This window comes from Larus michahellis, chromosome 2 (assembly GCF_964199755.1).
Source record: "Larus michahellis chromosome 2, bLarMic1.1, whole genome shotgun sequence".
Lineage (NCBI taxonomy): Eukaryota > Metazoa > Chordata > Aves > Charadriiformes > Laridae > Larus > Larus michahellis.
The window spans coordinates 103,126,630-103,149,408 of record NC_133897.1 but is presented as its reverse complement, the minus strand read 5'-3'; the positions used below and the strand labels follow the sequence as shown (position 1 = coordinate 103,149,408).

At 39.6% G+C, this 22,779-nt stretch overlaps 1 protein-coding gene across 1 annotated transcript in view; it reads left to right on the top strand.

The window, feature by feature from the left end:
• LOC141739350 (uncharacterized) overlaps window positions 1-22,779 on the top strand; it is a 36,271-nt gene that overhangs the window by 7,614 nt on the left and 5,878 nt on the right. The window contains exons 5-11 of the mRNA XM_074576439.1: window positions 9,478-9,555; window positions 11,854-11,990; window positions 12,525-12,644; window positions 13,159-13,189; window positions 19,286-19,307; window positions 19,950-19,974; window positions 20,874-20,912. Of these exons, the coding sequence (XP_074432540.1) occupies window positions 9,478-9,555; window positions 11,854-11,990; window positions 12,525-12,644; window positions 13,159-13,189; window positions 19,286-19,307; window positions 19,950-19,974; window positions 20,874-20,912 (452 nt within the window). The remainder of the gene's footprint in view (window positions 1-9,477; window positions 9,556-11,853; window positions 11,991-12,524; window positions 12,645-13,158; window positions 13,190-19,285; window positions 19,308-19,949; window positions 19,975-20,873; window positions 20,913-22,779) is intronic.

The window sequence follows — 22,779 nt, the reverse complement described above, 5'->3', positions numbered from 1 at the left end:
AACAGTGTTGGAGTTGCCTAGCTGCATGACAGGAATGTTCTGTCTGTCTTTATTGTAGTGAACTTGGAGTAATAAAGACCTATTAAAGGTAAACTCAGTTGCTGGGGTATCTTTTCCCCCAGAAACTGAGAAGGTGAATTCAGACTGTCATATGTCAACAAAAATAAGAGTTGTGATAACAGGTTGAAAATGTGGGATATAACTAGCTCACAGTGGAAATGGAAATTTTGTTGTAAAGGCGCTGATGATGACATACAATATTTTTAAAGTACAGGAAGCACAGAACATTGGCAGATATGGGAATACTGATTAAAAATCAATGAGAAGATTCAAACCCAAAAAGGTTATGCAGTCAGTTATCATGAGAAATAAGCCTTTCACTTCTAGTTTATCTTCTTAGCCTGTTCTCCTAAGAAACAAGGTTTATATTCTGGCTTTGTCGTCTGTTCCCCAGTATCTTTTGAACCTCTCGGCCTTTTTGAACCAAGTTGATCAAGGGTTCCTGGAAATACACATCTGCACAAGAGAAGAGCAATGGTGTCAGTCCTCTACTGAGGGAAGTGCTGCAGGCTGAACTCACCGCTTTACTGTGATACAGTAGCCGTGAACAGCACAAAACACTGGGGTGGAAGGCTCCTCAGGCCTTACTAATACTGAGTTAAAAAGAACATAGTTCCCTCCTTACTGGAATAATGTAGCGAAGTTTGAAATGCTTTGTAAGTAAGTGTATGGGTTAAACATCTGCTGGGTTTAGTTTGATAAAAGGAAGCCTTGAGACATTGTATCCTTGAGTAGAATAGGTAAGGAGAGATGCTAGAGTAAAACAAAGAGTTGCAAACTAGACCAAAAGACGGACTGAGTATGCACAACGACTGAGTTCAACCAACAGACGTGGTGAGGAAGACTATCGATGACCACCAGAGGACCCTGGAAGACCACCAATGGACACGGATGCGCATGGGTCAAGGACATTTACATATATTAATGAGTTCTAGGTGATAATATGAATGTTAATCATTTCTGGGAAATGTAAAGAATATGTATATTGTGACTGCTTATAACCTTTGTAGTTGAGCAACTTGGCATGTACACTAGGCAGAGTGTACCCTGTGTGCCCAGTGCTGCAATAAAGAATGCCTGCTTTCTAACACTCCAAGATTGAGTCTTAGAGAGTCCTTAATTGCCAGTTTACGGTATCAACTGGACCCCGAAGAATCAACACAAAAGAAAGATTTACAAAAGCACTGGTCACAATCTGTTTTCTAAGAGACTGGGCTTCATTAGCTACTCTCATTGTTTCGTGTTGACAAGAGAATATCAGTGCAAAACACATCATTCAAGTGTGTGAACAATTCTGAGGCATTTGCCTCAGCAGACACCAGTACTGCATGCAGATCTTTTATTTTTAGAAATACTGGTAATGAAGCTCCTTGAAAGAATTTCTGCAGAAGTTCTGAAAACATAGGTCTCCTCAAAATCCTGTGTATTTGAGCAGTACAGAATTGTAGCAGACTTATTTGGCTCAGTGCTTCTAATGGAAGACAATTTCTAGAGAGGTTTATTTGTATTTCTCATCAGAAATAGTCACTAAAAGTAATACTCACTAGCTGAAGAGGTTCTTGCTTCAAGACTGTAAAATCTGGTTTTGGAGGAGTAATGTAATGGATACATGGGTTAGCAAGTGAGACTTGAATAAGAGGACAGAAGGTGTGGCAGCAAGGCTATAAGAAGAGTGGTGGAATACAGGAGCCTGTTACAAAGACTTTGGAAAACAGTGCTGCTTAATATACTACAAGTTCAGTGTTCATGGAGAATTCGGGTTAAGAACATATCCTTATTGTAAACACTGCATGTCTGGAAATGTTATAGGTTAGAATCTTTTAACTGGGATGTATCTTACAGAACAAGAAGACATAAATTAAAATATCTGATTATTAAAGTGAAGAATCTAGAAATGAAATTCTGGTAAACAAGCTGGCTCTAACTTCTGGCAAAGTCCTAGCATCACAAGGTACCAACACGTGTCAGAAGCACTGCAAGCTGTGCTTTAATCCAGAAAGTTCTGTGTCTCAGCGATCATTTTGAAGCAATCAACATCTTTTACTTCTGCTATGAAATGATTATTCATACTATTGGTATCTCCTTTATTCTACTTTATCCATACTGAACTCTGCTTCACTGAAGATCCAGATGTGGGAGGCCAATTTGCAAGCCACTACTAGGGTTTACTTGTCCAAAAGAGAATGAAATTTTGCCTGATGAAGTTTATTTGTATGTTTTAGTTGTGTGGTGGTGGGTTTTTTGGTGTGTGAGGGGTTTTTTTTTGTTGTGTGGTTTGTTTTTTGTTTTTTTTTTTACAGATAGAAAAGCTTTCCACCTGAGTAACTTGAAAGATGGCAATTCAGGTTTTATTTTGGGGACTGCAATGCAGAATTATGTATTCAATGTATATGCAGAAACTCTCCCACGGACAAATTACCAACTATACAAATAATTCTTCCTCAAGAGCCAGCAGGTCCAGGAAATTCGTTGTACTCTGTCACTGAAATATAAGAATAAATTCTGAATTTGCTTGGCCTTTGTTTTTTCATTTTAAATAGTTAATAACTTTTTCTACAGTTTGCAGATATATATAGTAATCATGAATGGAGATTATACTGCCTTTGTGGAGTTAAGTAGTGAAGTCTTGTGAATGAGCATGAAAAATCTGGATATTCTTAAATTAGGTACACAGTAAAGTATGAGTCTAGTATTATTTCAGGATATAAATTAGTGAGATGTTCCTCTTATTGCTACTGGATCTGCAGTCCAGTTCTAATGTTCATTTATCAGATACTCCAGTTAATGTGAAATGTGGCAGTATGTTCACAGAGCTGGAGTTCAAAGAGCCAGGAACAAAAATATATGGATGTTGTCAAAGAGAAGGATGGATTTTCTTGTAAATCACTTGGGACAAAACCTGACAAGTATCTGAAATGTATGCTGTCTAAGGAAGAACAGGTACTTCAGAGGATGAGGTTTGACATAGTAAAATGTTTTACACCAACATCTGCAATTTCTTCCTTGCTGCAGAATTAAAACAAAGTTCCTTTGCGAGTAGGGAGAACACCACTAACGCTGCTATCATTTGTAAACCAAAATTAAAAAAAAATTTGGATTCTGAGTGTTTTCAAATGGAGCGTGCCGTGTACACTATCCTCTCTGAACCCATCAAAAGTAACTGCTCAGAATCCAGAAGTGATGAGCGTGAGTAACCTGACTGTTTAACTTGTACAATCTTGTTGGTTTTGAAGTCAGTTAAGTCAGGAAATGCATCTGTTTCCAGATAATTGTGTTTGGAGAAGTACCGCTTTCCGTAAGACAGACATCTGGATACCATGCAAGTTTCCATATAGCAAAACTATCAACAAATTATTTTTGTGGTAATGACAGAATTGCATATCTGGAGTGGTTTTTTGCCTGCTCCCCAGCAGTTCAGAGGAGAGCAGCTTAGTAGAAGATGTGGGAAGAGAAGATGCTGAAGTTCTAGGACTTTACTCATAGAGTTAAATCAAAGCTCAGCTAAGTATATAAATTTCAGTTATGTGACTTCCTTGTACAATAATAGAATTGGACAGATGGAAGATTTGTTTCAGCTCTAGTTGAGGCAGTTGCACGTACATGTTCAGGGATAAGGAGGGGACGAGACTGAACATTGTTTTCCTTCCCAGGACCTTTTGGCCAAAGCAGACGGAAGTTTGGAGAACTTTTTGCTTTGAGCAAGAGGCATTAAATGATGGGGAGAATGCCAATATATACGTTAGGCAAATGTTCCCTAGGCAATGGCAAAAATACAGTGGTTTACTAGTAGTGGTTTACTACTAAAATGAGGCAGCTCAGGTAGAAGGCATAGTATAGAGTACATGCCCTCTTAAAGCCATTTCTGGGCTGCCTAGCTTTTTTGGTGAAGTTAATTTGGCACAGAGTGGATTAATGGAATTTTTTTGCACAGCCTGTGGACTTTTTCTTGCGTTACAGGAAGATGCAGAATCAGCTTGTAGTACTTCTCTTACAAAAATACACACAGAAAGTATTGAAAAGTGTAATGAGATCTTGTAGTTGTTTAGTAGCTGGATCTAGCACCCTATGTCTACATTCTTCAACTTAAAACCTTTAAGTAGCACCATGAGTGAAGAAAGCTTCACTATGGTTGTTCTGTTAGCTCTGGAGTCAATGGGAGGAATCGGAGGAAGATAAGCTGCATTTATTTAACACTACTGACTACAACTTCTTCCTCTGGTGAAAGCACAAATATGTATTTTGCTTTGGGTTCACCAATGACAGCCTTATCAGTATCTTGGTCAGCATTTCAGCTTTATGATATAACATAAATTTACTTATTTTAACATGTCCCTCTGTGCCTGTCAAGCATTGATTTGTATGCATAAGGTTTTGGGGTGTAAAACTACTACATTTTTAAAGAAAGGAAACCTGGAAGTTTTTTGCTGAGTTACAGACTAGAAGAGAACATGTTTCAGAAATCGTAATAGAATTACGAAGATTGAATGCTACTCAGACTCCCTTACCACCTCTCTCTTGGGGAGTTCCCCCATACAATGGAATATAGAGTGTTTGTGCACTTCACCTCTTGTGTTCAAAAGTGAACTTACAATGCTGAGTCCAGTACCTCTTTGTTGCCACTGAGTAACTGAATTGTCAATGTCTGAAACTGTCCTTAAATTTTGAAACATAGCTGGTTTATTTCTGGCAGTCATTAGGAATGCTGTGTGCATTACAAATACATGTATAGATGTAAAAGGTGGAGAACAAAGGAGTATGTTCAGGACAGTGTCATTGAATATTGAAAGGAAAGGGATTATTTTTTTGTTGTTGTTGTTCATATAGATAACTAGTATCTGGAAAATATCCCTTACTAAATAAAATCACTAGTTGGAAGGGATTTCCTGAGACTAATTAGGTGATTCTGAACTTCGTGAGTGAAGCAGGACTACGGCCAGTGCTGGATCATCACTTGCTTACTGAAGCTTTGAATATCTCCAAGGACAGAGAGCCTGCTACCTGTGTTTAATCAGTCTGTAGTTGCTTCTCTGTCTTAAAGAAGAATTTTTATCCTAACATCTAATCCGTGCCTCCTAAGCAGCTATTTCTGGCTGCTGCTTGTTATGCTGTTGTCACATCCCCAAAGGGTTTGACTCATCTTTGTAGCTGCTGTTCAGGTATCCATGCTATTAGGTCTCCCCTTAGCTTCCACTTTACCAGGCTAAACAAGTCCAGCTCCCAGACCTGTTCTCATAATTTATTTTTCCTGGGTTGTTTGTCTTGATGGCCCTTTCACTGGACCCTCTCTGGTTTCTCGACATCCCACTTAAAACTGGAGAAGAATGGAACTAGGCAGCCTCGCAAATCCCAAATAATGGAGGATAAGATATTCTGAAGTATGCTGCCTATGCCAGTATCTCAGTATGGAGTTTGCCTAGTTTATGGGAGACATGCATTTGGCTAATATTTAGCTTAGCATTCATCATAACTCTGAGGTTCTTTTTGACAGTGCAGCTGTTCAGTCAGCCATATCTCAGCCTATACTCGTGAATGGGATTATTTCAGCTGCAGAACTCTACACTTCCTACCAAGTTTCTTAAAGTTTCTTTAATCCTTACTGTTCCCGAGGTCCAGCTCAATGGAAGCTGTGCCATTGATTGTATCCCCTAAATTACTAATGTCTGTGAATTTGCCCAGCGTGTTCTGTGCATCCTCAACCAGGTTATTGATGGTGATGTTAATTGTTGTATGCCCTGGAATCAGTCATTGGGGTACTCTGATGCTTACTGAACGTCAAGAGGCTGGGCTGTTGGTTGTTGCCCTTTGAGCCTGGCAGTCCAGCTGATTTCCAGCTCATTGGTCAGTCTGATGTGCTTTAAGGGAAAATACTGTTGTGTTTTGGTTTTGAGATGCTTAATAAATATAACTTGCATTATTAATAGCATTACAAAGCCATGTGGCTAGTAAATGTGAATTAAATATTAGCCTGGAAACCTGCTATTGATGAGTGGGAGAGTGTCTTCAAGATCATAATTGCTTTGTTAAACTTCTGCAGGGAGCAATGATAATGTTTGCTAATTTTATATTTTTTTAAAAAGAAAATATGGTATTTGCTAATTATTTTTTTTAAAGAAAAAAATATCTCAAAACCCCAACCTGCTACCTTTGGTGATAGTAGCAGCTGCAACTTGATTTTTAACTTGACCATATTTGTAAACATCAGTTTTTAGGCAGACTGCACTGTGAACTGAACTGCTTCTGGTGCAATTCTCTGCAAATACAGTTTGTCCTTAGAAGTAAAGAGAAAATAAAACACTAAAAATCTTATTTCACGGTGTCAAAAGTGTACTTGCAGAGTACCCAGAGACGAGGTACCAGAGACTTTGAAGCTTTTTACCAAAAAAGATGGATAACTTACTATAAGAAATCAAGGGAGATGTGCTTTCTCATAGCCTTCCCTTACGTTAATACAGCAGAGTTGTTTGTAAAATGTTTATAACTTTGACTTGATTTACAGCTTTGATACTTATCTCTTAACTGCCTATCTTGTGCAGAAAGAGGAGAAAACCATTGATGTATACAACATGTTGTATTTGCCATCACTATGGAAAACATCTTCAGTTCAAAAATAGAAATTACATTGACAAATATATAGTTTAACTTCAACTTTCACTTTTTCCAGTAAATGAGTACTGGTGTGTCATCTTGATTTAATCTTGAATGCTGCAATTTACAAAATATTGAGGATATTATTAAAGCACTCTTGTGGTGTGTCTGTGTCTATGGATTTGAGGGAAGAGGGAGGCAAGGGAAAGGCATTCCAAAGGAAGCATGTCTAAAAATACAGTTTGAAGCTCTGAGTGATTAAGAATATATGCAGAACCCTATGTACAAGAAGGTGCAGTTTAATGACTTTATGGATTGTCTCTGGGACTGTGTTTAGGCTCTAAATGTTTAGACCAGAAGTTTTCTGTCAGGTATCTATAACATAGGTAGGCTGTCATGCACAATACCAAATAGTTAATTTAAATAACTAGGCAGCATGAAAAGCACTTAAAAATCAAATAAAAATTGAATATTCTCTGCTTCTGTGACATTCACTCATTTGGTATATTGTTTTGGTGGGGAAGGGGAGTGGAAACGAAGAATTTTTCTTACGTAGAGCAGTAAAGTTACAAAAGGAAAGTGTACCAAGGTGAAATACTGCTATTACTGAGCCTATATTAAACTGTAAAATGAAGACAACTGTTCAGATCTCTAACTTGTTTGTATGTTCTACTGAGTACTTAATAAAAGCAAGTGAGAAGAAGCAGTCTTTAACTGTCAAACTATTATCCTAGGTTCTCCAGCTCCAGTCCAAACTCCGATGAAGTATGAAACACAGAGACCAGGTAGCTAAATATAAATGAGTTAATGTCCTTTTCAGGTGCAACTTTGAAATCGGTGGTTTTGTTTTCATGATGACCAAAGCAGGTGGTTGACTATGTTTAAGAAGCAGTGCAAGTTACCAAACATTTGAACCATTGCTTTTCTTTTGTGCACTGGTTAATTTATGTAAGAAAAGGTCTTAGGAGAATATGAAGTTATGAGACATAGAAAGACTTTCAAACTTAAGACATTATAGTTTCTATCTTCCTGATTATCTGATACCAATTACTCTAGCTGCTGTTTTTTTAGCTGATGAAGTTTTCAACAGAAAATTTTGCAGCATGCATGTGTGTACGCATGCAACATAGTGAAAGTTTGACAAAGCCAAAGCACATAAGCCAAGAACACTACGGGTTCTTTATTATCAAGATGGTACTGAGACAAGAATATTTAGTTGTATGTTAGGAAGCGAGAAGAAAATGGTCATTACCTTGTAGAGACCTTTAACTTTTTTCTGTGTGGATCTTTCCATATTAAGCCGAAAAGACCACATGCCTATCAATGTCAGCTTGGGAACAGCAAGTGCATGTTGAGAGCTACCAAGTGCACGAGAACTGCGTAACACATTTAAGTTTTGGTAAAAATGTGTCTATGGAGACTTGTTACATGGCAACAACTTGTTACATGTCACCTCTGTCATGCTATGCTACTACTGCTGCATGGCATCTCAGACAAAAAACAACAGACAAAGGTTTTTTACAAGACTTAAGTTTTGGTGGGAATGGGCCACACTGTTCGCATGGCAGGAGGTGTCCCATCAGCTATTTGCTACCACAATTAAATTATAAGAGGTTTTCCATATAAATTAATGCTGGAACTTTGTGAATTTATTTTTTGTGTGTGTGCAGCCCTGGAGTTTGGTTTGGTGGCAGCACAAGCATATTCCTAATGGAATGAGTATTTAAGAACAAGCATGGAATTCCCTATCCTTCAGAAGTTCTATTTGGTTTTTAAGCCATAATCTGGCATCCTAGGGGGAAAGAATACAGTACATACTATTCAGGGCTTGTGGTATTTCTACTTGTTTGCTCCAATTTGAAGAAACCAGCAGTGTTTATGACTCATGCAGTTCATCAGTCAGTTAAAATACAGCTGTATGTAATTAGGAAGATGAGTTCTATTTCTGCATATTTTTTTCTCAGATTAGAAGTATGTATTTTAACACTTCAGTGTGCTCTTTTATAGTGGCCAACAGTTGAATACACTGACTGCCTCTTTCAGATTGTTTTGCAGATACATTTAGCTGAACTCTGCTGGTGATCCGAGTTGACCAGGAATACTTTAAAATGTTTTAGGTAGTGCAAAAAACAATCTGTTAAAACCCAGTGGGGAGTGAGATACAGCCCTGATTGAAATGTTTTTAGTTCAGGCCCAGGAACATACTAACTGTGTTGTGCTGCTTCTGGTCTGCCAGGGTATGTTTGTGAAGACTGTGTGTTCTTTATTAGACTTAAGGCAATATGATTCTTGAACTTCAGTCTCCAAAGAAGAAGTTTTAGTATGCTAGATGAGTATTAGGGTTTTAGAGGAAGGAGGAGGTTGTTGGCTTGGCTTTTCTTCTTTCCCTTTTTTTTTCTCCTTTTTTTCCCCCTGTTTTTCCCCCTTTTTTTTGTTTCCTTTTCCTTATTTTTTTTCCTCCCCCCCCCCCTTTTTTTTCTTTTTCTTTTTTTCCCCCTTTTTTAATGAGAACTGACATGGTCTGGGGCATGCTACGAATGTGTACTTGATATCTTTCCTCAGTAAATTGGATTGTGTTAGAAGGTCCGGTTTGCTTATTTGGTTCTCTTCTTGAAGACATGAATTCCTTGTGTGTAAAATTGTTATGGAAGACAGAGTATTGGAATCTTTTTGTGAGTGATTGAGATCTTGCCCATTTTTCTTACACATTTTAGAGTGAAAATTAATTTTGTCCCCCTAAAATCTCCATTAGAAACTCCTTTAAAGTCTTAGAAATTGTGTGCAAACTGTCTAATGTATAATATCTCTCTATGTGTATATTTTTTACTTTAGTGAAGAGAGGACTCACAAAGGACATAACCTGTCTGAAGGATTTTATGAATGATCCTAAAAGAGAAGAACCTCTAGTTGGTATGTTTTTTTGTTTTCTATATGGTATGTCTTTGAATTTATAAGCAAAAGGCTCTTGTTTTGAAATAAAAGGTGGAATTTTAGATATTGTTTAATTTTCTGTAAATGTATTGAATAATTTATGGGATGTATCTTATCTCTCATACCTTTTAAAATTTAGCATATTACACTGAGTACTATAAAGGCCACCTGTTTTATAAACCTTAATTATTAGACAGCTCATTCCTGAAGGAGCCATCTTAGTAAAGAAGCTTGTCACAGATCACAGAATGCTCGAGATTGGAAGGGACGATAGGAGGTCGTTTGGTCTTAACCCCCTACTGAAGCAGGGTCACCCAGAGCAGGTTGCCCATGACCATGTCCAGATGGCTTTTTAATATCTCCGAGATGGGAAGCTCCACCAACTCTCAGGAAACGTGTGCCAGTGCTCAGTCACCCTGGCAGTCAAAGGTGTTTCCTCATGTTTAGACACCATCTCCTGTGTTTCAGTTTGTGCCCATTGCATCTTGTCCTGTCACTGGGCACAACTGCAAAGAGCTTGGCTCCCTCTGCCTTGCGCTCTCCCTTCAGGTATTTATACATGCTGAAGAGATCCCCTCTGAGTCTTCTCCAGACTAAATAGTCCCAGCTCTCACAGCCTTTCCTCATAGGAGGGATGCTCTAGTGCATTCATGGCCCTTTGTATGTCCATGTCTCTTGTACTGGGAAGGTGTGGCCCTACTGGTGCTGAGTGGAGAGGGTGGACCATCTTCAGCCTGCTGGCAACACTCCTCCTCGTGCAGCCCAGGATGACATTAGCCTTCTTGGCCAGAAGGGCCCATTGGTGGCTTGTCTTCAACTTGGTGTCCACCCAGTTCTTTTTCTGAGAAGCTGCTTTCCAGCTGGTCAGACCTCAGCATGTACTGGTACCTGGGCTTGTTCCTCCCCAGGTGCAGGACTTTGATGATAGTTTATTTTCAGAGTTAAGTTTTAGCAGTATAACACTGTAGTGGGTCTGAGATGGAGCTGAATTTCTCCGTAGCAGTCTATGTGTTTTGAATTTGTGACTAAAACAGTATAGATAATATGCCAGTGTTTTGGCAGTTGCTGAGTAGCACACAGCGTCAAGACTCTGTTTTTTTCCACTCTGGGTGCCCACCCCTCGTCCCTTATGGAGGCTGGGGGGGGTTGGGCGAGAGACTGGGAGGGTACACAGCCAGGACAGTTGACCCAAACTGACCAAAAGGATATTCTGTACCACATAATGTCATGCTCAGCAATCACAATCAGGTAAAGAAAGAAAAGGGTGGAAGAAAAGCCGAGGGGAGTAGGGTTTAGCTTCCAAGGTGACTGTTCAGAGACTGGGTATTGGTCTGCTTGTGGGGAGGTGAGTGACTGGTTTTCATAAGTGTGGGGTTTTGTTTTTTTTTTTCCCCCCTCTCTTTTCTTCACCTAGTAAACTGTCTTTATCTCAACCCATGAATTTTCTTGGTTTTGCTCTTCCTGTTTTCTCCTGATCCTGCTGAGGGGTGTGCATGTGAGTGAGCAAGCAGCTGCGTGGTGCTTGGCTGCTGACTGGGGTCAACCCATCACAAATACACAGTATTGGAATTTATCATAATAGGGAACAGCTGCAGATTTTTCCTATTTGTTTTAAGATGGTTATAAAATTGTTGCATTTAAGCTGTTCAGAGTAAAACTTTTCATGCTAGGTATAAACCTCAAACTTAGAGGAATACTTCCAAGGCATAGTCTTTCAGTCATTTCTAGAAAAAATGAAGAAAAATCTCATTTTCATTCCTGTAATTCTTAAGTTTATGGAAGATTTTAAAATTGTGGGCTCAATTTTTTGAAGTGATTATTGTCTTTCCTACAGCTGCTTTGTGCTACTCTGGCACTGTCCAAATTATGTTTGACTGAATAGTTTAAATCCTGTTTTTTAATGGAGACATTTGTGTGGAATTTCCTGTTCTCATTCTCTTTTTTGTACGCCCTTCTCCATGAATTCTCTTTACATGACTGTATTGAATGGAGGGCTCTTTCTTAGTTTATTAAAACTATCATGGAATATTTTGGTTTTGTGGGCTTGCAAATCTCCCATAGACAGTGTTTTTCCTTTCAGAATAAAGCATCCTAATGAGAGAAATTTAGCTGATGCAGGTAATAAGTCCTATCCTTGTGATCCCAAAGACATGTTGAAATTCTGAAAATGGAATACTTTTCTGTATTAATTTTGGCTTTTAATGAGCAACATTAAAGAGAATACATTTGTTTAGTAGTCTATAGTAAAATATAGATATTTGTAACTTGCCTGTACAGGTTTAGAACATGTGGTTGAAATCAGATTTGAAGGAAGAAAAGAGCCGCATTATGAGTGCAAGCTGTGTGGGTTTAATACAGAGATGGCACCTATGATAGAACATCTTAGTGGATATAAACACAGAAGAGCATACATCGTGAGTAGTTTTGATGCATTTTGATCACAATTTCTTTATGATACTCCCCTTTTATTTTTTTCTATAAATACTTACATCAAGTTTGAAGTTTAAACTCCCATATGATACATCACTAGTACTTGTATGGTTGACTCTTCATGGGTCAGATCAACATGAGAGCTATTGAGGAAGTGCGATCCAGGGGTGCGTGTCTGTGTCTGGTCAAAGTCTGTTCCTGAGTGTTTTGATTGCCCCCAGGATCAGGTTCGTAGAATGTTGTGGTTCTGTCTTATTCCTCAGCGTGCCCGTCGCATTGTTGGATATGGTACAGAGCATGTTACCTTTTGGTAGCAAGCTTTGCGTGTTTTGAAGACTATGTAAACAACTTTAACATTAAAATTTAATTAGTTGTGTTACAGAGAAGAAACTAGTTCATAATGTTCAAAATAATGCTTACCAGTCTTTTGAAAGCTTGCCCAAAAGGTCAAATGTGCCAATTTTTTAATATTGTGATGAATTTTGATACTGACCATTTCAAACCATTTTTGTCAACAGTCTAAAGAATTTCCGGATAAAATGAAGAGAAAGACAACAGATGTAAAAGAATGCAAAGTCTCGTTTCTCAGACGGATAGCAGGAGAGCTAGAGAAGACTGAAGGATTAAAAATGTATAAGGTAATTGGAAGTAAATATAAAGCATCTAGTAATATGTCTTTTATCAGTGCATTTATGTTTGACCTAGTAAATTTTAAAAGTACTGCTGACAAAGCTTTTTAAATTTCTGTGTCTTTCTAGGAACTGCAGAATTAAATTGAACTAAGACTTAAAGTTGCCCTCAAAAAAGGGAAAAGAACAGTAGTCTTCCAATTCCTCTGAAAAACCAAAATTGTTTATTTTTAAGAAGTTAGGTTTTTTAGATAGAAAATGTCCAGTCTGAATTCAGTAGTTCAGAAATTTTATTGCTTTACATCAATGATTTTTAATTTTTGCAACTTAAATTTTCTCAAATGTAAGCAAATTTTCTCTTAAATTTCATTGATATTTACAAGATTATATCTCCAAGAATATGGGCGACACTATACTGGGATAATTAAAAGTGCTCGTTCTGTTTCTAAAGGCAGTTGCAGTAGAGACTGTTGATGTGAAATTTTAATCAGAAAATCTAATATGAAGCTATTTCTATTCCTAGATTGAAGGTTACGTAAGACCAAGTACCTCACGTAAGTCTATGAATTACTTGAATATAATAGATTTGATGTAATTGATATTTGACTAATTTGAATTAGTAGTTGAATTCAAAGGGTTTGACTGATTTAAAACTTCCAACTTGCAATAGCACAAAATATTTTCAGAGATTTTGCAGTTTTTCTGAATTTGAAATGAGGGAAGAAGGGAATTGCCAGACTTGCAGCGTTTCTTAGACATTTTTAACTGCTTTGTTCTGGAGGTATTTAAGATAACTACAGTAATTTGCTAATCAAGGTAAGTGAAAAAGTATGGAAAAATGGTTTGATGGGTTTCTCTGAATAAGCTGATAAAGCCCTCTCCACCTCATTTCAGTGATCAAAAGGGATACATGCTGAATCACTGCTAAAAGTGGAAGTTATAGTTCTTTAGCAAGTCCATTGGAACAAGCAATGGAAACAAAACCCTCAAACGTAAAAACAGCATGTTCCCTCATACAGTATGTTTGAATTATGTTCTTTGTTACTGTAGATGTGCTATTGATAACTTACTGATGCCACCCTGAAGAAATACCTAGTTGCTACCTTTTGACCCTAGTACTAGTATCAGTGGGAAGGTAGATTTGATTGAAATGGGTTAAGGTTGCGTAGATCAGCAAGAGTTTGTCAGTGTGAATCCTGTAGGTGCCTACCACAGCAGTGGTTTTTTTTGGATTGATCATTGATGGCTTCTGTGGATTGTACCTTTTAATGCTGGTCTGCAAAACAAGGTCGTGGAGACTCTTTTTGAGCTCTGTTTGTCTCTCTTGTGAAGAAGAGGGAATGTGACCCAGTAATCTAGCTGAGTAATTCTCTGTCCAGAGTAAATTGACATCAACACTTACTGGCTTCTGTAGAACCAGAAGACAAGCTCAGATATAAAACCCGAACATCAAAGTAGTGATCCCACCGAGTCCTAGAGGATATGAAGAACTAGGGGAGTGGACAGGAGTCAAGTTAGCTGCAAAAGTGTTGTGTCATTCAGTATTAAGGTTTGCTCTGATTAGGTGGTAAGGGCAATATCAAGTGAATTCTAAAACAAAAATACTGTAATTATTTAGAAGAAAATCATGCTTACTGGTTTAGCAGCTGTGTGTCTTTAGACTAGATCTTATTGGAAGAGAATGACTTCCAGCTTCAAAGCTCCCTTCTGAGAGCGAGAGTGGGTTATAAGAAAGGCCATTTGGTGGCACAGCCTGGTGGCAAAACGGACATTGAGACCCAATTTTGGCTGCTGCAGAGATCATATGCAAAACTAAGATAAGGTTATGTATTCCTTCATATATATGCACACATATATATGTATGTATGAGAGGCCTTGAAGTGATTGATTTGTTGCTTTTCTTAAAGGAAAAATTATGGTATTTCTTTATTCTCTAAGGAAGAGAGATTATCTGGATTTTGGTTTGGGCTTTAGATTAAAAATATTATCTTATTAAGGTAATTTCTGTAACCAGTAGGGAGTTGAGCTTGAAGGCCTTATGACACTCTGTATAACATATGAAGTTCCAATCTAATTTAGTCTCTGAATTCTGCCTGCGTAATTTTTTTTTCCTTTCTGAAAACTACTCTTAATGCTGCTACAGAGTACAGCAGCAAACTAAATAAATCCAGAGATTTACTTTTCTATTTTGGACCAGCTTTTCAACTTGAATTATTGCTTCCTTGACGTTATAGCAGATACCTGGAGAAGCTTGTCTGTATCTTCAGTGGCAAAGTGATAACTCCATGTGTCAGCACAGGATGGGAAGTGACAGACTGATCAGTCTTGCTAAAAAGGACTTGTTGGTTATGCTGGATGCCAAGCTGAATATGAGCCAAGAGAACACTCTCATTTCGCATAAGACAAATCTTACATTGTGATACTTTGTGAGGAGCACAGACAGCAGATTGAAGAACAGTCTTACCCCTGCTATTCAATGCTTATAAGACCAAACTTGGAATACTGTGTCTTGTTTTGTTCCTTCTAGCTCAAGGGGAAGATGGAGAAATTGGAGAGGTTCCAGCAGAGGATTATGAAGATTCTCAGGAGTCAAGAGCATGTACCTATGATGAGGGTTAGAGGGAGCTGGGCTTCTTTAGAATGGGAAAGAGGAGGGTAAGGGGTGATCTTATAACTGCCCTTCAAGCATCTGTAGACTGCTACAAGGATGAGAAAGACCAAGTTGTTGGTTATTGCAGGCAATGCAGCAAGAGATGGCAGCCACAGATGGCAGCTTGAGAGGCTGAACTCAGGAAAAACTTCTTTCCTAGAGGGTAGTACAGCACTGGAACAGGTTATCCGTTGGTACTAAACCCTTCATCCTTGGAGGTTTCCAAGACCTGGCTATTCAAAACTAGAATCTTATGTTGGCAATAGTCCTGCTTCAAGTGGAAGGTTGGACTAGATGGTGGAACTGGAAGTTACTGTGTGGTCAGAGAGCTATGACATCTCAGAATTGCAGAGATGTAATGCAGTAGCTTGTACGACTGGAGTGCTGTAATGGGTAGATATGGGCTCCTTATGAAAGACAGCATAGAAGATGGCAGTAGAAGTTGTGCTGGATGCACCTTTTCTCTATAAAGCCATGGCTGTATAGAGCACTTTTTCTGTGTAGAGCCATATAGGTTCTGTATAGGTGGTTGTTGAGATCTTACAGGTCAGGACTAGGGGGAAGGCCAACAAGAACAATATCATGGTAGATGTCTGCCCTTCTTGAACAGGCAGTCTGTAGCAAGGCTGTCTTTATATAATGGGAAGAAATCTCCCAAGTGCAGGTCTCGGTTTTCTTGGGGGGCCTGACTTTTGCTGGAAAAGCCGCATGGCAAGTTGCAAACAACCCAAAAGTGAGTCAAGGCCAGTTTTTCATGCAGGTGCTGGATGAGTCAGCAAGCGGAAGTGTTTTGTGAAGAGTCAAGAATGTGATGGTCAATGGCAGCCTTAGTTGGAGTGATCATGAGATGATACAGGCTAAAACCCTCTGGGGAATGAGGAAGTTACATGTCACACTAATGACCTTGGGCTTCAGGAGAACAGTCTTCAACTTCTTCAGAAAACTAATAGTCAGGATCCCTTGAGAGGCTGCTTTGAAAGGAAAATAAGCCCAAAAGAGCTAATCAGTCTTCCGGGAGAACCTCCTCAAAGAACAGAAATGATCCATTCTGCTGTTCAAGAATATGGGCAGGCATAGCAGGTGGCTAGTGTGTTCGAACAGACAACTCCCAAGCTAATCTTAAATGCTAAAAGGAGGCAAGCTTCCAAGAAGAAATGTGTAAGATTTGCAGATGTAGTTCTGGTAAAATTAAGAAGGCAAAGTTTGCCTGGAGGTGAAAGGAATATGAAGGGCAACAGGAAGGCTTCTGCAGGTATGACAGCAGCAAAAGAAGATGTGGTCCCGCTGCGATGAAGGACATGGAAGAGGCTGAGATATTTGTAATGTTCTTTGCCTTGGTCCTTACTGAGAAGGTGTGCTCTCAGATCTTTGTGCATAGTTGTAAAGCTTAGGGGAGAATGGCATTACACACTGTAGAGAAGAATCAGTTTAGGGAAGAGCAAATTGAGCATGTACAAGGCCACAGGACAAAAAGGGATGCTTCTGGTGTTGAGGAAGCTGTCTGCTCACTAAAGTCTTTGAAAGGTCATGGTGATCAGAGGAGTTCATTGGGGAGCTGAAAAAAACCAAATGTACTTATCTTCAAAAGTAAAAAGTGGCTGCAGGCTGTCCCACACTTTATAAAAAATTACAGGGCACGTCCTCATGGACATCATTTACTGGTGTGTGAAGGTCAAGAAGGTCACTGGGAACGGCCAGTGTGGATTTACCGAAGATAAACTGCGTTTGACCAGTGTGATTGTGTTTTGCAATGACATGGGCTGGCTCAGTGGACGGGGGAAGAAGGGTGGATGTCATTTTAACTTTAGCAAAGCTTTCAGCGCAGTCTCCCACGTTATATTTGCAGCCAAACTGAGAAGATAAGTCTTACAAGGTGGATAAAAGGTGGCTGAACTGTTAGACTCAAAGAGTAGTTGTCAGTGATTTTAAGTGTGCTGGGCAGTTACCAGTGGCATTCCTCAGTGGTTTCTCCTGGGGCCAGCACTGTTTAACATGTTTCTGAATAATGGGATAGAATACACCATTGTCACATTTGCAGATAACTGTCAAATTGGGGGAATGCCTGGTATGTGGTAGAGCAAGACTGCCATTCAGAGGGATCGCAACAAGCTGGTGAAATGGGCTGTCAGAAACCTCCTGAAGTTCAGCTGAAGTACACGTGAAGTCTTACACCTGGGATGGAACAACACCCTGATGGATACAGACTGGATACTATTGGGCTAGGGCACAAATCTTATGAACCTGCAGGTTTTGATATACAACAGTATGAGTGTGAATCAAGCAATGCGCTCTTGATGTAGTGAAGGCTAACAACATACTAGCTGCATTATCAAAAGCATAGCCAGCAGGTTGAGGGAAGTGCTTATTCCATTCTATTAAGGACTCATTAAGCTGCTTCTGGAATACTGTGTCCTGTGTACATGAGAAGTTTTGGTGAACTGAAGTGAGTCAGCAGAGGACTCACCAGGTACAAAAAATCATGAGGAGACTCGAGCATATGATGTGGAGGACAGCTTTAGTGAGCTGGGTTTGATAACCTTAGAGAAGGCAACAGCTAAGGAAAGGTTCTAATTACCATCTTCTGCTACCTAAAACTTACTACAGAGAAGGAGCTGGACTTCAAGAAGGTGCGCAGGGAAAGAACAAGTGGCAACATTCACAGGCTGCAGTAAATGAAATGCTGATTGAACGTTCGGAAAGTTCTGGACAGTGAGTGGTCAAAGCACTGAAATTGCCTGCCCAAAGAGGTGGGAAATTGCCATTCTTGAAGACTTTTAAAACTCAACTGGACTTGGGCCTAAGCAGCCTGATCTAGTCTTGAGGCTAATCTCTGTCAAAGTGAGCAGAACCTCAGTCATTAGCTTGAGTACCACTCAAGTTCCAACCACTGAGTAGCACTCCTTGTCTCCACTGATCTTCTTTTCAAACAGGGAGGATTTGGGAGGCTTACTGGAAAGACAGCACAAATTGAATGATTCAAGAAAAAATATTCTAATTGTCAGTGTCCTCATCTTACAGTTAATTGTTTGGTTTCTGTTGTACCTCTGTGGGTGCTTTTCTCTTACCTCTCAGGCTGGACTAGATGACCTCCAGAGGTCCCTTCCAACCTAAACTTTTTTATGATTCTGTGATTCTACCTGCAGAGGTCCCTCCCATCCTACGTTTCCATGATTCTTACTTCATTGGATATCTTCTGTGAAGTGGTAGCAGTCCTTTTCTCACCCGACAGCCAGAAAACTTTGGGACCTATGGTGCAACTTTTTGTTGCAACTCATCAGTGTTGCAACACTAATCATGTGTTCAACACCAGGTGGTTAAATCGGTAACATGAGTCTTTCAGCCTCATATTCTAGGGGTAAAGTTGTCATTTGTCCTGGGAATTACTTACTACTTGTCATGTTGCTTATCCTGGAACACCTGTTCTGGTAAATACTTAAGAAGTGATGAGTTATGTATCATGCATTAGCTGATTCTCTGAAGCATAGCTACTGTCTTAAACAGACTACCTGATTTTCCTGAGCTTTCCCTCCTTCCACGTGCTTATACACTGTACTGGCAAGAGAGATGATTAGACATTCAGGTCTCCCTAACTTCTCGTTGAGAGACCAGTTGCACTAGAATATGTGCAACTTTGAGGTACACTGGTACGTTCACAGAAAAAAAATCCAAATCACTTTTCACTTCTTGTATCAAGCAGGCATGCCCACCTCAGTTCAGTCCATACTGACTTCTTGTGGTGGGATTCAGCTGCCTGAACATAGATGCCGTAGGGTACCCTGCAAAGCTGTTAGGGCATAGGTCTCCCATAGACCTTTCATCAAGGATGCCTGGTGGTTTCTAAAATGACTGTATATGCATAGGTTTAGGGTGCTGAATCCTGCCCTTTAAAAAAACTGCAGCCACTTTAGGGCCAGTAACTGTTCTGTTTGTGTGATGCTTCTATTGCAATAATACAATGGAAACCCTCTGATGTTGCTAATAATTCTTTTTAATTTTCTAGCCCCATCAAAGAAGAAAGCAAGGTGAGAATATAACCCCCACAGGGGAATCAAGAGATTATTTTCTTTGAGATCTCTTTACATATTACAAAGATCTTATTTTCTGTAACAAACATTGTCACGTATGGGTAAATATTTTATATTGTCTTTCTACTGTACTACTTCCTCTTGTGTAAATTGTTCCTTTCTCTCTGTGAGGAAATAATCTGAAATAAAATTCGCTATTCAGTTTAGAAGTAGCTATGGCTTTTGAAATACTGTGCTGGTTATGCATTTCAATAACAATCTGATGTACTCATGCACAAAAAAATTGCAATTCAAATTTCAAGGTGTGACCACTTTCTTGGGGATGCCATTGCCCAAGTAAGTTGTATAAAAGGCACCGCTGGTCATACAGGAAGAAAAAACCCACCATTACTTTAGTCATCTCCTTTAGTTGATCTGTAAAGAAGTTCATCAGTACTACTGATCTCTTTGGGAGTCACTCAGAATAAGGACCTTTAAGAGATATAATATTGTAGGTATGCCATAGAAAAAGATATCCTATATAGGTAAGCAATATAAATTTGGAAATTGAAATATTTTTATTCTAGATGCTATGAGTAAGCCTAACTTCTTGTTAATCTTTGGAATACATCTTAATATTTTCATTTCTTTCCTTTTAAGGTGGGAAGATGATTATAAGCATGAGGTACGTAGAGGTGGTAATTCTGCAAGTGTCTTATGTTGTAGCATTTTCCTTGCTTTTCATTTTTCTGAAAAACTTTTCTTATTTGGCTTCATTTGCCATTGTATTAATATTATTCCAGAAGCAAAATAGCTGACCTATTGACCAGAGTTTTGTGTTCATCACAGCAGAAGGGAAATGAATATTGTACATCAGGATGCCCATCCACCTTAGCTCTCATAAGTCCTGTTCAAAGTCACTGAGAGTCTCAGACCCAGTGTCTGCAGGTCAGGTCTCCCACCCTGTGCTGCAGTCTTTGCTTCTCTGTTTTGCCCCTCTTCACATCAAATGTATTCTATACTGAAGGTCTGGTTGGTTTAAATCTTAAGATATAGCTAAAGACTTACAGTCCTTTCTGACTCAAAGGTGAAACTCAAAATGCTCTCCCTACTCTCTGTCCTGAATAGCACTGTACACAAACACTGAGAACTGTCTCCTTTTTATTTTAGTGGCAGAGATTATTTTGTAATCTGATGTGTTTTGTGGTGATGTCTTGCTCTTTTAGGCCTCGGGTACTATGCTAGATGCAGGTGGGCACTTAACTTTTTTTTAAAAAAGGGGTTGGACCTGAGTGAGGAAGGCCTGGGAAAGATTGCTCTTGTAGGTATGTAGCTTAGATGTGAAATGTGTTCTTCCTGGTACTGGAAGTAATGCAGTCGCATTTGTAGTGGCTGCCACCTAATTGTTATTGAGGGCCTAATGTTATATGTTTATGACTGTGACCTAAAAATTACTGTCTTTTCTTTGTGTTGACTTTTGTTGTTGGATAAAAGATTAAAAGGTTGTGTTTTGTACAAGATGATACAAAAAATACTGTAGTATTCAGTCTTTCAATTTTTCTTCCCCTTTCTGCAATCCCACAGAATGATCCTGTTCGGAAACAGAAAGCTCTGGAGTTCTTGGTATGTATGTAAAATGATTGTGATAAGAGTTGTGCAGTTTCACCAGTATGATGCAATGAATATTGTGAAAGAGCCTCTGATTACTGATCAAACTCATTTGACCACAATATTAATTTCTAATTAAAAATTTCTATTTTAATGGACTCTGCCCTTTGAAAAGCTAGTGCAGCTGTGGCGTAATGTCATAGAATCATAGAATGTGTTGGGTTGGAAGGGATCTTTAAAGGTCATCTAGTCCAACCCCCCTGCAGTAAGCAGGGACATCTTCAACTAGATCGGGTTGCTCAGAGCCTCATCAAGCCTGGCCTTGAATGTCTCCAGGGATGGGGCCTCCACCACCTCTCTGGGCAACCTGTGCCAGTCTCACCACCTTCATTGTAAAGAACTTCTTCCTAATGTCTCATCTAAACCTACCCTGCTCGAGTTTAAAACCATTGCCCCTCATCCTATCGCTACATGCCCTTGCAAACAGCCCTTCCCCAGCTTTCTTACAGGCCCCCTTCAGGTACTGGAAGGCTGCTATAAGGTCTCCCCAGAGCCTTCTCTTCTCCAGGCTGAACAACCCCAACTCTCTCAGCCTGTCTTTATAGCAGAGGTGCTCCAGCCCTCTGATCATCTTTGTGTCCCTCCTCTGGACCCGCTCCAACAGGTCCATGTCCCTCTTGTGCTGAGGGTTCCAGAGCTGGACACAGTACTCCAGGTGGGGGCTCACGAGAGCAGAGTAGAGGGGCAGAATGACCTCTCTGGATCTGCTGGCCACGGTTCTTTTGATGCAGCCCAGGATGCGATTGGCCCTCCGGGCTGCAAGCGCACATTGTTGGCTCATGTCCAGCTTTCATCCACCAGTACCCCCAAATCCTTTTCCGCAGGGCTGGTTTCTAGCATGTCATCCCCCAGCCTGTAGTGATAATGAGGATTGTCCCAACCCAAGTGTAGGACCTTGCACTTGGCCTTGTTGAAGTTCATAAGGTTTGCTCAGGCCCACCTCTCTGGCTCATCCAGGTCCCTCTGGATGACATCCCGTGTCAGCTCAGAACAACTTGCTGGATTAAATGTGAGCTCTTTACCTGTTCTCTGGATCATTCTTCCCTTTGCTGAGGAGCTACCCTGACAAGCAGTGTTCGCAGCACTGGTGTTGCTCGTGTGGTGTTGGCTGCCCTTATCTAATGGGATTGCTGATAATGCTGAATGAGAGGAGCCAGTCTGGTCTGGTTGCCTGTGGTGCTGTGGCCAGTGCTGCTGCTGCAGAACTAAACAGCCAAGTGACACTGGCTGATACTAGAGCACAGCTGCTGGTGTTGGAGTGGGGAAGTTTTATCAGTTCAGTTGCTGTTATCAGTGGCATAGAAAGCCTCAGTTTGTCTTCTGGTTTTATGTTGTGAAAATACCTGACCATTTATATTTCTTGTTTACTCTGTGAAAGTCATATTCTGTACCTAAGGCAATTGCAGACTTTCACTTGAGTCTGAATTGTGTTTATACTCTGCAATCACAAGTAGAGGGTTTTGTGATAAGTGCTTCATTGCCAACTGAAGAGATGTTTTTCTCTTTAAGTTTTTCTTCTTTTTTCTTTCTTTTAAGCTGTGGTTACTTGTGACTGTAGGAAGAGGTAGAGAAAAAGCAAGTCTGGGGATAATTACTAAACTACCCAGGCTGCCTATATTCTTTTAACTTACTGTAATCACTTATAGCTTCATAGACTTACTAATCAGTCTCTTTAGACATTAAAAAGACAGATAGCCATAATTGTTCTGCGTTTTTTAGAATTATATCAATATCTTTTGGTATCTCTCATTCCCAAAATTACACATGGGACGATTATAATGGAAACTTTCATCCTTCTGTTACTAAAGTGGGGGAATCAAAG